Source organism: Caloenas nicobarica, chromosome 5 (assembly GCF_036013445.1).
Source record: "Caloenas nicobarica isolate bCalNic1 chromosome 5, bCalNic1.hap1, whole genome shotgun sequence".
Classification (NCBI taxonomy): domain Eukaryota; kingdom Metazoa; phylum Chordata; class Aves; order Columbiformes; family Columbidae; genus Caloenas; species Caloenas nicobarica.
In genome coordinates, this window is record NC_088249.1 from 48,694,018 (window position 1) to 48,711,163 (window position 17,146).

General features: G+C 42.1%; 1 protein-coding gene across 3 annotated transcripts in view; it reads right to left on the reverse strand.

Moving 5' to 3' along the window:
- Positions 1 to 17,146, reverse strand: part of LRP5 (LDL receptor related protein 5) — a 186,455-nt gene that overhangs the window by 140,048 nt on the left and 29,261 nt on the right. For all 3 annotated transcript variants that reach the window (XM_065635179.1, XM_065635180.1, XM_065635183.1), the window contains one exon: positions 16,732 to 17,128. In XM_065635179.1, the coding sequence (XP_065491251.1) occupies positions 16,732 to 17,128 (397 nt within the window). The remainder of the gene's footprint in view (positions 1 to 16,731; positions 17,129 to 17,146) is intronic.

Below are 17,146 nucleotides of genomic sequence, written 5' to 3' on the forward strand. Positions count from 1 at the left end.
ACCATGCTGCTGCCAAATGAAGTGGTTCTTTCCTTGGTTCCTAACCCTGGTGCTGACATTACAACCCTACAAGAGAAAACAAACAAACAAACCAACCCAGAAACTTTCAGTTACCTTAGCAAATGATCAGTCTGGCCAATGGACCCACAGCAGTGGTGCTTAAACAGAAGGAACAAATAAAGGCAGTGGCCACACAGCTAAAGCCACCTATGAAACTCCTCCAGAGAAAGAGGCATTACTCTCCAACTCCCTCTAGATAAGCCACTCACAAATTAGGGCCTTGGACTCTACAGTTAGCTACGGCAGTCCTCTTCATGCCTCTTCTCCCACCGTAACATGTAGGCTGACATTTTTTGGTCAACACAAGGCACAACACAGTATTGGACATCAGACTCTAACAGGCCATAAAATGTCATGTTTTAAATGCATGCTTGTGTGGGATTTTCCAGAATTTACGAAGTGTCAAGCTTTCCTTTTTTTTTTTCTGCCCTCCTCTATTTTGAGTGACAAAGCTAGTTCAAACCAATTTAAGTACAAACAGCATCCTAGCTGCGACACTCTACACTAAGGTTCAGCTGAAGACAGATTTTTGGGGGCAAGTTATAAATCCTAGAGAAGTAAAAATCCATGGTTATTATGGGAAGAATGATATAAACTTAGCTAAAGCAGCACTGCAAATTTAACTGGAACAGTAACACCAGAAGATAAAATTTTGGGGGCAGGGGTTGGAAAACAGGGGGCACTCCAGGGCAGAAGTGGGGAAGCTTCCTTGATGTGATTAGTTATCAAGAGAAAGCCAAAGGCTTCATACCTACCCTTGAAATAACCCATGGATCTGTTCCAAAAATGAATCTTCCATCAAAACTACTGATATCTGCTTGCATTAGTCAGTTTCATCAGAGAAAGAACCATACAGGTACAACAATGGAGAAATTAAGTATTTTAGTAATGTCCAATAGTAGCCATTATGTCTTACACATCACAGCTGCCAAATGCTCCCAGGATACAGGATCAATTCTTACACAAACAGCAGATATTTTCGGTTGGGGCGTTATGGGCAGGGGAAGAACACAGCAAAAAAACTCAAAGCAGCTTCTCAGAGAGAAGGAATCAGTCTGCACACCCTAAGAGTTTATACGTGAGGAACTGATTTAAATCAACCTGATTTAAATTAACCTTAATTAGTAGATTTTAAACCTGTTAAGATTACTTAATTCAGGAGCCTGGAGTAGTAACTGACACATTATTTCTGCAGAAGGGAAAATAAAGACTTTTTTTTAAAAAAAGCATGCTCAATAGTCCACATTTCTTATTTACCTCAACAAAAACCAAGCACTTTGAAACAGTCTAGACATCATCAGTGTTTCTGAGAGAGCTGACAGTTTGGGACTGACATTTCTTTATTTTTCAAATATAATTTTTTTTTGTTGGTGTCCAGTACCTAAACAATCCCCATCATTTTCATTTTGCTATTAAAAAAAAACCAACACCAAACAAAACAATAACCACCATATATAGAGAGAGACTGAGATTTGGTAATCTGCGAGTTTTGTATCCCATCTGGATTGCAACAGGCCAATAAAGGTGTAACAGCACTGAGGCTATAAAAGAAAACTAAAATATCAATATCTAAAGAGCTAATTAAAAAAATAGCACTGTGAGCAAAATTCACTGCTAAGCAGCTATCATAGAACAACACTCTTAAAAATACTCCAAACCAAACAGCACTAGAGAAGCGCTGAGCAAAAAGCAGCCCTAGGACAAACTCTTGGATTACTTCATTCAGTTCTTCAGACATGCTTAAGTGTCTTCTCCCTTACTGGGTTTTAAACTTTAACTCCAGACTTTCAAGGAAAAAAGCAAGTGGTGGGACGGGGGAGAAGAGATTAACATCTAATCACACAACCACTAACAGTCCATCCAGCAGTCAGAAGTACACGACTCAACAGTTTGTAAAATTCAGTTACTGCTCCATTAGTAAGCACAGTAGCTACAAGCTTCACTACTAAGCTTTCTAGTCACACGGCAATTAAACAAATGCACTTCAACTGCAGTCAGCAAGTCACTGTTTTTTGGCACATACTTAATTACCACATCGAATCAGAGTGCTTCAGCTGGTAAACTGCACCCCAGTGGTCTTTTTAGATTCCAGGTGCAGGAGCAAAAGCAGGATGAAGACCATATTTCCCCCCATTTTTTTTTAAAGCTGCAGGTAATCTCTTATTTCCTGGTACTTCATCTTGCTTGTCATCATTTTTGAGGTGACTTGAAATCACGGCCATGCCCTCAAAGAGCAGACTATCAGCCATCTCAGCAAGAAAGTGTCATAGACATCATAAAAGGCAATCAAACACTTTTTCCACCTCCTGAAACACAGTACAGTTGTCAAACCTTACATAACCTGCTTACACAAAAGGGGCCAGTTGTACAGATGATGTAAATTAGCACAAACTTCTCCAATTTCCACAATGTTCTCGAACTTATACAAGCCCAGGGCACAGTAAAGGAGCTTACAGGAAATTGCTATGAAGTTTAGATTCCTGTGCATTTAAAATTTACTTCCCTCAACCTACCTTTAAAGTTACAAAAACTCAACTGTGAAACTAAACAGCACCAATTGTTTACAAAAGGGAAAAGAATGGCTATCTTGCATAGCATTAAGCTACAAATTACTTATTCAAAATACCTCTTTTCTTTTTCCAAGCACTGAACTTTGAGACCTGGATGTTCCTGACAAAAAAACATTGTATCAAACCCGAAAATATGCCACAGCAGGTAACCACCACAACTAATCACACTGTAATCAAAGACATGTTTTTAAAACAAAGCTAACAAAACCCCCGAGAACCACTCTTCTCCACTACAGTTTTCCTACTGTGTCTTTTATTCTGGCAGGTTTATTCTTTTAAAATACATACATCGCATATATATGTAGTATACTATCTGGCAACTAAGAACAAAGAGGAAAAACATAATTGACTGTCAACTGATGGATGCTCAAATATTATTGCACTGAAGTGCTTACAAGGAAAGAACACATTTTCCCTGCTCATCCATATGGAAAGGAGTAAAACACCCTAATGATTTCTCAAAGGTAAACAAGCACACATTCAATACAACAACAGCTTGCTAAAGAGTCGGGTTACATGACACGTGGAAGCTGAAGAATCCTTGGAGAGAGGGACTCAAGATTTCCAAACACATTAAGCTAGAGAAGGAGAGCAGCAGCAAGGAGATAACTTGCAACACTACTCAGGGGGAGTTAGGAAGAGAATTTTCAACTTGGAATGCAATATTACTGCAAATACCTCTGACACATGGAAAAAAAGAAACAGCACTGGTAGGATTTCCTGGGGGGAAAAAGAAAAAAAAAAAAAAAAAGGAGTTGCACATGCTTTATGTGTTATGCACTTTCCCCTCCAAAGAACGTCCAGCACATTCATATGCAAAGACACTACAGAAAACAGAAAAAACAAACATAAGATAATATGAGGTGCTGTAACTGCTCCTCACAATCACTAAATATGCTACAAGAGACAATGCAATATAAGTTTTTCTTCCTAGACATTTCCGAGAAGAGATGAAGAAATATTATATATAAAGAAACTATTTCATATTGAAAGCACTTCACAAGCAACTCAGCATTATACCACCACTCTATGACAGTCAGAGAAGTTGCAGAAAACAAGGTAGGAAAAGGACCTCATGAGGTCACGAGCCCTGCACCAAAAAAAGCTGCTTTTCACAGAATCATTGAATTCCTGAGAATGGAAGAGACCTCTGAAGATTGTCTACTGCAATCCCACCCCTAAAAGCAGGGTCAACCAGAGCAGGTTACCCAATCAGGTTCTGAGTATCTATAAAGTCGGAGACTCCACAACCTCTCTGGGCAACTTGTTCCAGTGATTCATTGCCCTCTCAGTAGAGACACATTTTCTTTCACTTAAGCGTAACCTTCCCTGTTTCAGTTATGTGCCTATTGCCTCTAGTCCTTTCACTAGATACCACTGAGAAGAGTCTGGCTCTATCATCTTTACTCCTTCACATCACATATTTATACACATTGATTAAGATCCCCTGAGACGTCTCTTTTCAGGGTAAACAATCTTAACTCAACCAGCCCCACCTGCCACAGTGAATGCCTGTCCTGGTTTTGTTAAAAAAAAAGACCAGCTCTCTTTTAGTGAATTTTTCCTTTCAGCTAAGTTCTTCTAAGTAACTGTACTTTTCTGAATTTTTGCCTGCATGTTTTTTGGACACTGTGCTTGAAACTGCTAAGAGCAACCAAGGGAAGGCTGAAGAAGCTCTTGCTTAGATTTATTGCTATGACAGCTAAGAATTCTGATAACATCCCATAATTGAGAGAGGCATGTTTGCCAGGAGGGGCAGATGGAACAGGTGACTAAAACTGACCAGCTGAGTATTCCATCCCATAATCATTATACCCCCTATATAAGAGGGTGATCATGAGGGTCTCATGTCTCTTTGACCATGGCTGGCATTTAGAGAGGACCCTGTCTGCCTACAATCTATAGGCCTCAGGACCTGCATCCCTGAAATCCAGTTTCCGGATCCCTGAAATCCAGTTTCCGGTTTGCTGTGAAGTCCTCCCCATGACTTCCAGGTGCCTGCCCTGTAGCTGCTGGAGCCACACCAGCTCCTAGCTCCACCGCTGGAGTGACGCCAACTCCATATCAGGCATTCAAGATTGGTTTTGTATATTTTGTATCATTTTCTCTATTTATTAGTAGCATTAGTAAAGCCTTTAAAACTTTCCCAACTTGCAAGACTCTTTCTAACTTGAAGTCCCTCTTCCTTATCTTTCTATCACCTTTTATGGTGGGAGGGATTAACAGAGGGCATCTGCCACAGTTTATTGTTGCCATGCTTTAAACCTTGATAATGCCTTAGTCATCTTTGTTGCTGTTTGTTAGGCTCACACCAGCATGCCCACATCTCTCTTGAGCTGAGGAACCCTGAACTGGGCACAGTACTCCAGGGTGGCCTCACCTGCCTGAGTAGAGAGGAAGGTTCACCTCGCTTGATCAGTTGGCAACACTCCTTCTAATGAAGCCCAAGATGTTGTTGGCTTTATTTGCAGCAAGGGCATATTGCTGGGTTAATTGACCTCAGGTCCTCTTCTTCTTCAAAAAATATGCTTAATTTTAGGAAAGGGAAAAATAGTGCAAATCTCACTACATTCAACTCACTTTGAGACACACTGCAGCAATTCAAAAGTCAAGGGATGCTCCTATCAAAAGGCACAGAATTAACTGTTGAACTCCATCAGCTTGTGACATACTTCCCACTCTGTTGTTTACAAGCAGATCCAGTCATGACTTAAAACTCTGACTTAACTACCTCTACCTAAAGTTAAGCCTAGATTACTTCCTCTCTCCATAAGGAACATTGGATTAAAGAGTGTCAGTCAGGACAGTCCAAGAAATTATCTACACATTTTGCTGACTTAATGGAGGACAGGAGTCCAGAAAACATATTGAACAATGGTAATTAAATTGTGCAAGTAAGGTGTTGGTAGCTCTCTTACCCATGGATCTCACAACCACCCTTAAACATTTTCCTCAAACCAATATATTTTGTCTATTTCAGTATGCTGATTCAGTTTAACTCAATGTTTGGGAAAACAGTACACTCAAATGACAGCCAATAATTAGTCAAGGTATGCAATCTAAGCATGTTCATTTGCATGCTTACAATTTTAAACACAATTTAACAAATAAAACCCTGTTTTAGTACACATTCAACAGGTTATGTGGAAAAATTCTTACTTCAGCTTATACAATTGCTTAATTTTACATGTGCCAGTCCAACCAGATCAACGCATTGTATATGCCATGATTTCCAGACTGCCTCTGTGGAGCTATAAACTGCACCCATCAAGTCCTCTAATCAGAGAATCCCTGCTTCCACCATCTCTTTGGTCCCAGAGCCAAAGCTACAAGACCAAAGCTACATTCCTTACTTCACCTGAGAAAGTAATGCAACACACACTGACACTGAGACAAACAAAGCTATGCTGCTGTTCCTTCTATTCCCTTAAGAAGTGGTGTAGAAATTAAAAATATAAGAATACTATGATTCCTAAAACACCTAAGAAAACTGTGTAAAAGGTAAGGAAGCCTCAGTCTCCAGGACTCAAGATATGACAAGTCACAGAACCTGTAGCAAAAAAAGAGTGCTGCACATTTCCACCTCTTTCTCATGTGATTCCAGCTAGGGGGAGGTGGGGCAGGGAGGGGCAGGAAGTAAATAACTTTTTTCTGCCATCTCTGAACAGACAGCTGTGCTCTCAAATGAAGCAAATGGTCATTGAACAATTTATGCCCTTTAGTCCTATCTATGAGCAGGAAAAGAGATAAATAAGAAAAACAGATTGACAAAACATTTGTGGAAAGGCTGTCATCATCAAAGGGATCCATCTGAAAATTAGAGTAAATAACACTTCACGCAAGAACTTCAAGTTTCTCACAAATGAGACTATTTGCAGTTATTTGGCCACAGAACATATCAAAAGCTTTTCAACTCCCAGAAATCACAGCCATAACAAGATACTGCATATGACTCGTAACCAATTTTATGGTTTAGTACTTTTCTTACATTCTAAGAAAACAACTATGCTACTTATATATTCATGCTCATTACAGTGTTTCAAATGATTAACCAAAAGCTTCAAAATAATTTTAGACTTGTAATTAATTACTAAATAGAGACACACAGGATATAAACTAATCTTTAGCTTTCAAGGCAGCAATAATCATGTTTCACTCAAAACCAGGGCATCTTCTGCTTTTAACTGAGTAGCCATGAATGAAAGTAAGAATTGCTAAAAGGCATAAACTTTACCCATGCCATGTTTGATGTTTTTCTTCTACAGTATTTGCAACAGTTACAAGTTTTTATTTAGTATTCCCCTCCTCTCAACTATTCACACTCATTTAAATAAAAATTTTTAAAGCCTCAGCCTATTGCAGCTCATACAGATCCCAATGATTCCAGAACAGAAAGCCAACAAGCTTAACCTTAACTACACGACATACAGGTCTGTAGGACCAAGGTCCTGGTGAATCAGCAGTAAATAAATACCACTGCAGTTTTATTTAAGTGCTATTATAAACACAGTTGTGAGTTATGTAAGAGCAGCTATAGGTCTGGTTCATGGTTTTGCTGTGACGCTGGATTAACAACTAGGCATGTTTGAGGCTTTTTAGACTCTGAACTGAGAGCATTGTAATTTTGATATCTGTCCCTTCTAAATCAATTTTTTAACACCCCACTTGTCATATTTAGTCATCCAACCCTTTCCTTCCTTCAGTGCCAAACCTAGGTCAATGATGGTCATTGCTTGCAGATGTTAGCTAATCTGCCATAAGCAACCTGAAGCGATGGTTAGGCTGGGCTATAGCCCACACTTCTCTAATGCCATTCAGAACCTGGTTAGACTTGTTTGAACCTCTAAACTAATGGCCATTCTGCGGAATCCCAAAACTGTTTAATGGCTTTATCCTTTGTATTCACTAATGTTTTTACTGCTGTTTTCTAATTTGCATCCCCAAAAGGGGAAGTCTGCTCCATAAATGAAGGCGGCCTCTGCACTAGTCTGCTGCCACTGCTCAACAGACCCACACCACATCATGAAAGAAGGGTGAAAATGTAGAAAGAGGTTTGCAGTTTTCCTTCAGCCAGACAAACCAATTCAAAGGTCCCTGCTCTCTGCCTCCACAAATATCATTTCTACAAAGCCCACCAAAATTAACATGCCAAGGTATGGCCAATTCAAAAACCCCTATGACTATACCAAGTGAAGACTGCTGTTACACGCACACAAAAAACCCCCACAAAACAGCATGGGCTTTTTGGAGGCAATAAATTTTTATTTTTCTTTAAAATAACTGCTTCATGGATGTCTCATTCAGCTCTTTGTGCTTTAGCAAACAGAGGAGGCAGAAACTTTGCAAGCAGTACTGTTTGCTGAATACACCAAACCATAAAAAATACAGCCTAAACTTGAAGAGTAAGCTTGCTCCAGAAGATTCACAGTAAAAGCTGCAAATTCAAACTTAATAAAACTTGAACACAACTGAATCCCCCATCAGCAGTCCACCTAGCATGAATGTATATAAATCCTAATGTTTTCCAAAACAGTGCCAAGAATTTTAGCTTAATGTCTTCCGTTAAATAAACTCAGCTTCACATAACCTACACCAGGTCTGGAATCTGGATGTTCAGAACAAAATGTCAGTGAATTCACAGAAAAATGGTTTGTACTCTGTCTGCTTCATTTATCCTTAATTTCAGGGAAGTAGAATAATTGGTTTATCACATATTCTTCCTCCTTTGTTTCCTATAATATATAGTGGATCCAGCAAGAAAGCTTTAAGGTGTATTAGAAAGAATGCCATGTTACATATTAAGCAGCTGCCTGTTAATTATGATACTGTCTCAGAGTATCAGAAAATCCTGTACAATTAATGATTTTCAGTAGTTCTAGGAAGAGTGGAAACCCACAGATGATCTGCAACAGTCTCTAACAGCTTGCATTACAATAAAGACATTTTAGACATGCTCTGAATGATTGTTGTTGGAGATGACAAAGTCATGTCTCTTTCAACTTGCAACCTTCATATAAGCATTGTCTTTAAAAACGGAAGGTAGGAAGTGTGGAACCAATAAAGGTCTCTCTAAAAATGTCACTACACCAAAAATATCCAACTATTTAGCAAGCCTGCCAAAACATCAAAAAAATCATACACTTGAATTTCAGCCAGAAATCACAGAAAAACAGGCTTTGAATGGTATCTCCAGAAGTCAACTAGACTATCTCCCATGCCTAAGGCTTGGTCATTACACCTATAACGTTCTTGACTGTATATTCAATACGTTCTCCCCTATTCTCTCAAACTAATCTATGTCTTGAAGAATCATACTCAAAATGGAATAAAATCTATTTATTAGGCAAATGGCATGCTGGGCATAACATCCCACTGCAAACACCACAACATGAAATGGAATCATCCATCTCTGCAGAACAGCCTTACTAAAACTAAAAGAGAAGGTGTCATCAATCTGCACAAGGACACATTATTTTGTCAAGAGAAGGAAATTAGATTGGTTTGACACACAGCATTCTTGACAAGCCTATGTTTAGCTACTACTAGTATCAGCTAAGCATTTACAAACTGCTTATTTGTCCCATTTTTCTTCTGGAAACTAAAGTTAACCGGCCTATCCCTAATAAGTTTTCTTCCTCATTTTCTAACCTACCCCCCACTTCTCTGGAAGAAACTGCTAAAAGGCCAAAATCCCATATATCGAAATTCTTCCAGACTGAAAGCAAATGTCTAACAACTTTAGGTCTGCATCAACCAGTTTTAAGAATCCTAACCTAAATGTCATCAGATTTCATGATCTAGAATAAAAGCTACAAACTTACTCAAGTGCTCTAATTGTTCTCTTCTATTTTAGTACAAATTCTTACTCTTCTGTCAGTTGTAATAACTACATTAGCTACCTGATCACAAGAACTTATTAACAAAAAGACAAATGAAAAGGTATTAAATGTTTCTTTTTTCCTACTGTCATCCACTTTCTTTCCCCAGGAAATACCAGTAAAGAAGGAACAATTGATTCTAGGGGAGCTCAAACCCAGAGTCTACTGTGCAAAAATCAAAGGTAATGATCACTACTTCATGGATGCTCCTATAAAATATTTCATAACTACTATGTGAAATGAAGTGGTTGTAAAGGCAAATTAATTTTAATGTTTTATGTCATTAATATACACAATGTATGATTTTTTAATTAAGTTTACTATATTAGATAGTTATTTGGGCAAATGTGCCTTTAATTCGATAGGACCCTTGTGCAATACTGGATTTTGTCACTTCTACCCAGAAGAGCCGCTCTACGGAGGCTGGTTTTAATAGACCACAGTACGGATGAATCGATTAATTATAAAGGATACACATATCTTCATAATGTATTTTCACAGACCATTCATTTATGTTGCTTTTTTACATTGGATTAATACACAAATCAAACAGACTAACAATCAGAAAAGTCTGACATAAGTTAAAATCAACAGAGGTGTTTCATATAAAACTACTGTTCCAAATGGAAAGAGAGGAGAGGGAGGAGAGGGAGGAGAGGGAGGAGAGGGAGGAGAGGGAGGAGAGGGAGGAGAGGGAGGAGAGGGAGGAGAGGGAGGAGAGGGAGGAGAGGGAGGAGAGGGAGGAGAGGGAGGAGAGGGAGGAGACGGAGGAGACGGAGGAGAGGGAGGAGACGGAGGAGACGGAGGAGACGGAGGAGACGGAGGAGAGGGAGGACAACCTGTAGGCTGAACTAATGTTCAGAACAGCAGCACTGGCAACCCAAGGAATTGATGTGAGCAGAAGTCAGAAGAATTTTGTTGATCAATACCAGACAGTCTCAAGCTGACCAGCATATGTGCAGACAGGCAAATGAATCTTGTTCTTTATATTAGCCCATTCCACAGTAACTGTTGATACTTGCACACCTTCCCTGAAGGAAGAAATGCAAGATATTTAGAAGTAGATAAGTCCTCCAGGAAGGAAAGAAGAGGCTACCACAAACCTACAGAAAGGCAAAACCAAGGTAAGATACCTAATATACACCAAAAGAAGGCAACAAGGTAAGATACCTAACATACACCAAAAGAATGTCTTCTCTTGTTACACTTACTGGATTTTGTGTATGTTTAAGAAATGCTGCACATCTGTGCTGCAAAAAATTGCCTTTCAAAGTCACAGAAAATAAACCATGCCTGCATCCTTCCTCCCAACATGAACAAGAATTGGATTTGCAGAAGCACTGCAACTTCACCATCACCACTTATGATTTTTAAAAAGCTCTCCTTTTGACCTGTAGCAACAATACTTTCTCTCCTAGTTGTTCTAATCCAGTTTACATTAAAAATAATAATTTGATATTTCCTCTAATATAGGAGCAATATACTACCAGAAATCCCCAGTTAATCATAGAATTATTTGGGTTGGAAGGGACTTTAAATATCATCTAATTCAAACTCCCCCTGCCATGGGCAGGGACACGTTCCACTAGCCCCGTTCAACCTGGACTTGAACACTTCCAGGGATGGAACATCCACAACTACTATGGGCAACCTGTTCCAGTGCCTCACCACCCTCATAGTAAAAAAAATTCTTTCTTATATCTAATCTAAATCTACCCTTTTTCAGTTTAAAGCCATTACCTATCACTACAGGCCTTTGTAAAAAGTCCCTCTCCAACTTTCTTCTAGGCCTCCTTTAGGTACAGGAAGGCTGCTATAAGGTCTCCCCGGAGACTTCTTCGGGCTGAACAATCCCAACTTTCTCAGCCTGTCCTCATAGGAGAGGTGTTCCAGCCCTCTGATCAGCTTCATAGCCCTTCTCTACACTCGTCCCAACAGGTCCATGTCCTTCTTATGTTGGAGGCCCAAAACCAGAATGCAGTACTCCAGATGGAGTCTCATGAGAGTGGAGTAGAAGGGCAGAATCACCTCCCTCGACCTGCTGGCCATGCTTCTTTTGATGCATGGCCCAGGATATGAGTAGCTTTCTGGGCTGCAAGTGCACATTGTAGGCTGACATTGAGTTTCTCATCAACCAATACCCCCAAGTCCTTCTCCTCAGGGCTGCTCTCAATCCATTCTCCGCCCAGTCTGTGTTTGGGATTGCCCCAGCTCAGCTGAAGGACCTTGCACTCGGCCTTCTTGAACTACATGAGGTTCACATGGACCCACCTCTCAAGCCAGTCAAGGTGCCTCTGGATGGCACCCCTTCCCTCCATCATGTCAACCGCACCACACAGCTTAGTGTCGCTGGCAAATTTGTTGAGGGTGCACTCGATCCCACAGTCCATGTTGCCAACATAGACTTCTAAACAGCCCTGGTCCAAGTACCTACCCCTGAGGAACACCAGTCATCACTGGTCTCCACTTGAACAGTGAGCCATTGACCACAACTCTTTGAGTGTGACCATCCAGCCAATTCCTTATCCACCAAGTGGTCCATCTGTCAAATCCATGTATCTCCAATTTAGAGACAAGGATGTCATGTGGGACACAGTCAAATGCTTTGCACAAGTCCAAGTACATGACGTAACTTGCTCTTCCCTTACCTACCAGCGCTGTAACCACATCGCAGAAGGCCACCAGATTTGTCAGGGATGACTGGCCCTTAGTAAAGCTATGTTGGCTGACACCAATCACCTCCTTATTTTCCATGTGCCCTAGTGTAGTTTCCAAGAGGATCTGCTCCATGATCTTGCTGGGCACAAGAGGTGAGACTGACTGACCTGTACTTCCCCAGGTCTTCTTTTTTTTTCCTTTTTTAAAATGAGGGTTATATTTCCCCTTTTTCAGTCAGGGGGAACTTCACTGGACTGCCACAACTTCTCAAAAATGACGGATAGTGGCTTAGCAACTTCATCCACCAGTTCCCTCAGGACCTGCAGATGCATCTCATTAGGTTCCATGGATTTGGGCACCTTCAGGTTCCCCAGGTGGTCTCAAACCTGATCTTCTCCTACAGTGGGTGGTTCTTCACTCTCCCGGTCCCCTGCCTTTGCCTTCTGTGACTTGTGTGGTGTGGCTAGAGCACTTGCTGGTGAAGACTGAGTCAAAAAAATCATTGAGTACCTCAGCCTTCTCCATATCCTGGCTAATCAGATCTCCCATTTCCTTCTGGAGAGGGTCTACATTTTCCCTAGTCTTCCTTTTACCACTGACATACTGATGGAAGCTTTTCTTGTCCTAGATGTCCCTGGCTAGATTTTATTCTATCAGGGCTTTAGCTTTCCTAACCTGATCCCTGGCTGCTCAGACAATTTCTCTGTATTCCTCCCAGGCTACCTGTCCTTACTTACACTGTCTGTAGGCCTCCTTTTTGTGTTTGAGTTTGTCCAAGAGCGCCTTGTTTATCCATGCAGGCCTCCTGGTGGTTTTGCCTGACTTCCTCTTTGTCGGGATGCATTGCTCCTGAGCTTGGAGAAGGTGATCCTTGAATATTAACCATGTCTCTTGGGCCCCTCTTCCCTCCAGGGCTTTATCCTAGGTACTCTACCAAGCAGATCCCTGAAGAGGCCAAAGCCTGTTCTCCTCAAGCCCAGTGTAGCGAGCTTGCTGTGAACCCTCCTCACTGCCTAAAGGATCTTGAACTCCACCATTTGATGATCACTGCAGCCAAAGCTGCCCTTGAGCTTCACATTCCCCACCAGCCCCTCCTCATTGGTGAGAACACCTCTCCTCACTGGCTCCTCTACCACTTGAAGAAGTTATCATCAACACATGCCATGAACTCCTGGATTGCTTATGCCCTGCTGTGTTGTCTCTTCAACAGGTATAGAGGTGGTTGAAATCCCCTATGAGGACTGGGGCTTGTGAATGTGATGCTGCTATTATCAGTGTATAGAGGACCTCATCAGATAGGTCTTCCCAGCTGGGCGGCCCGTAGCAGACCCCCACTATAATGTCACCTGTCCCTGTCCTCCCTTTAATCTTGACCTATAAGCTCTTGGCCAGCTCCTCATCCATCCTCAGACAGAGCCCCATGCACTCCAGCTGGTCACTGACATAGAGGCCAACACTCTCTCCTTGTCGCCCCTGCCTGTCCTTCCTAAAGAGCCTGTGTCCTTCCATTCCGACACTCCATTCATAGGAGCCATCCCACCATGTCTCTGTGATGCCAATAAGATCATAGCTATGCAAGTGTGTGCACGTCTCTAACTCCTCTTATTTATTCCACATACTACATGCATTGGCATAGAGCCGTTTAAGTTGGGCCTCCAATGAAGCTGACTTGCTGGTTGGAATGGCTGAAATGCCTTTATGCTGCTCTTCAGGTGCTCTCCTGCTAACCTGTGATCTTTCCCCAGGCTTTGGGCACCTCTTGCTGGCACTGGCATCAAAATGGTAGGAGTGGGATGGATTGAGGTTCCCCTCTTCTGACAACTTTGGTTTAGAGCCCTCTTCACCAGCTTGGCAAGCCTATGACTGAAGATGCTCTTCCCCTTCTCTGACAGATGGACCCCATCGGCTCCCAGTAGATCAGGTTCCTCAACACAAGTCCCATGGTTTAAGTAGCCAAACTCCTGGCTGTGGCACCAGTCCTGTAAACACCAGATACAACTGGCCCTTTCAAACCCCTCCCCTCTGACTGGAAAGACTGATGAAAAAACTAACTGCACTCCAGAGTCCTTTGCTGCTGCTCCCAGGGCTCTGTAATCCTTCCTGATACTCCTCAGACTGCTTCTGGCTGTATCACCGGTACCCATGTGAAAACAATAGCTGTGGATAATAGTCAGTGGACTGTATGAGGTTTGGTAGTCCCTCAGTGACATACCTGGTACGAACCCCTGGTAAGGAGCACATCTCTTTGGAGAGTGCACCACGTCAGCAAATGGTGCCTTCATACCTCACAGAAGAGAGTCGCCTACTGTCACCCATTGCCTTTTCTTGGTTGTGCTAGCTGTTATACAGGGAGCAGATTGGGCTGCCTTACTCAGCTCCAGTGTCTCTCCTGATGTGACAGGTCTTTCCTCTTCAGTCTGCAGAGCAGTAAAACAGTTCTGCAAGGGCACCTTAGGCTTCATGGGAAGTCACTTCCTCCTGCTGGTCCTTGCCATGGCAAGCTTTCATTCTTCTGCATTATTGGCCCCCTCCCTTTCTGTGTGCACCAGTGGAGGAGTTTTTGCCTCTCTGCCCATGGGCTGTGGGTCCACTGCAGGCTGCACTTGGAACCAGCTATCTTTCTCACCTTTCCTGATGTTACACAGCCTTCTCACTGTCTCCTGCAGCTCAGCCACCTGCTGCAGGAGGTCCTCCACCTGGGCACACCTTTTGCAGGCAGGTCTGTGCCTGTCCCTGCCCCAGGACAGAAGTCTAGGCTCTTCCTGCAGTCTGAGGTCTGCAGTGCAGCCTCTCCCTTCAGCAGCTCTGTCTGCGTGGAGGCATTGGCCACCACTGGGGTAGATGGTGCAGACCCCCAAGCCAGAGCTGCAGCCTTTGCTCTCAGACAAGTGCCCACCATTCTGCATTGAGGGTCAGGTAGGATGACTGCCCTTGACCTGTGCAGATGGTCACAGAACAGTGCTCAGTTGTGAGGTTATGTGTACTTCAAGTCTCCCACTCAGTGGAATGCCCTTCTTTTGAAGAGGCACCATCCTTGCACAAACTGCCACAAAAACTGCTGTGCCACGCCCTGGCAGTCGTACCGTGCCATTTGCCCACTCTGTTGGCAGCACTCCTGGTCACTAGCGCTCCCCTGACTGCTTTTTAGAGGCATGGAGGTGGTCATGGTTGCTCTTGCAATGCCCAGGCCTCATCAGCGTCTTCTGTGAGAGCTGCCAGCTTCTGGTAGGTCTCTCTGCTGCCCTGGAATCCCTTCAGTTTTTCAAAACACAGTTAAAAAGCACATAATAGAGCACAAAATGTATTGTCATGAACAATATTAAAGCTACCTTAAAGAAAACAGTCAAAACACAAGGAACTGCATCCACTTACAAGATGTCAACCTGGCACTGGTATTTCATAGAAAGTGCCATTGCATTCTCTCTGATCCATCTCATTATAAAATACTCAAATGAACATCACATTCCCTCTTTAAATTACACTACTGAACGCTACATCTAAAGTTAGTCTTCGGCATTACTTAATTCTGCAATTCTGCAGAGATTACTTGCTGTCAGGATACACACAGGATTCCTGCTAATTTATTTAAAATATTTCCATACAGCAATTTGCTATGGGAAGAATTCCTTTCACCTAAAGGCATCCATAACGATGTCAGGATTAAGAGGACATGGTCCCTTCTGGAGCAGAACTTTGGTCCAACAAAGTCACTTCCCTTTTTACTGCAGCAGATTAGTGGCAAACCACCTCGCTTGTGTGGACTTGTGCACACAACAGAAGTTCACTTCCCTTTTCCCCTTATCCTGGGGATCCATCTAGCGCAGCAGACCTTCAGTCATCACTGAAAGGAATGCATGGCCCAAGCTGCACAACATCAGTACCATCTGTACTCAGGGATAGCAAATAGCACATGTGAAAAGGTAGGCATTGAGTACTGAAGTGGGAGAGAGGAAGTATTTTCAAGTATTTTCAAGACCACTAGAAGTGACACATACAGCCTGCTCCCTTATTACTTCCTAAACTGGTCACCTTCCAGCATTTAGAGTCCCCACTTTCACCTGGATTCTTTACTTACCAGCACAAACATGATTAATCAACATCACTACTTAAAAAGATCTTGTTTAGCAGGGCATAGCAAGTGAAAATTTCTGTTTTGACTCGTGCAAATTTACACACCTTGCTGACTAGATACATTAAATAGACATCACATGTCAAATGCAAGTTAACTTACCAGACAAGGTAACTGAGAAAATAACAATTAAAAAAGCTTGGAAAATTCATTACTTTTCAGAAATGAAAGAGAATAAGTTAGGCAATCGTACAGGTTGAATATTTGGCTTGGCACCAAAGAACAGCTGTATTTTTCTTGTTGGCTCTACGTCTGGGCTGTCATTTCTTGCCACAAAATATTTAAGCTCAAACATATGTTCAGATACAGATCTTGAGAAAAATAACTTGGGAAAACTTAAACTGAAACAGAAGGCTATGTTTCTTTTTCAGAACTAAAACCTCAGAATAAATAACCACTGTATCGACTTAAGAATTTAACTCAAATTAATATTTACCCATGAGCAGGATCCAAAGCTATTGCCCTGGGCTGATCAAGGTCTTGCCAGAAGAGGACTTTTCTAGATGTTCCATTGAGATTAGCTACTTCTATCCTATTGGTTTCTGAATCCGTCCAGTAAAGTTTTTTCCCAATCCAATCACATGCCAGGCCATCCGGGGAAACCAGACCAGAAATGATGACATTCTGCACCACATTCCCAGTTTGGTTAATGTAAGTTTGCTTGATGGCTTCTTCACTCACATCTGTCCAGAAAACGATGCCTTGCGAATACTGGAAGTCAACCGCAGCAGCATCCTCTAAGCCACTGACCACCACAGTAGACTCCAGCTTCATGCCTCCAGCATCCACAAGTCGAACATCACGCCGGTTGGCAAAAAGCAGAAATGGAGATGCTACAGAAGAAAAAAGTG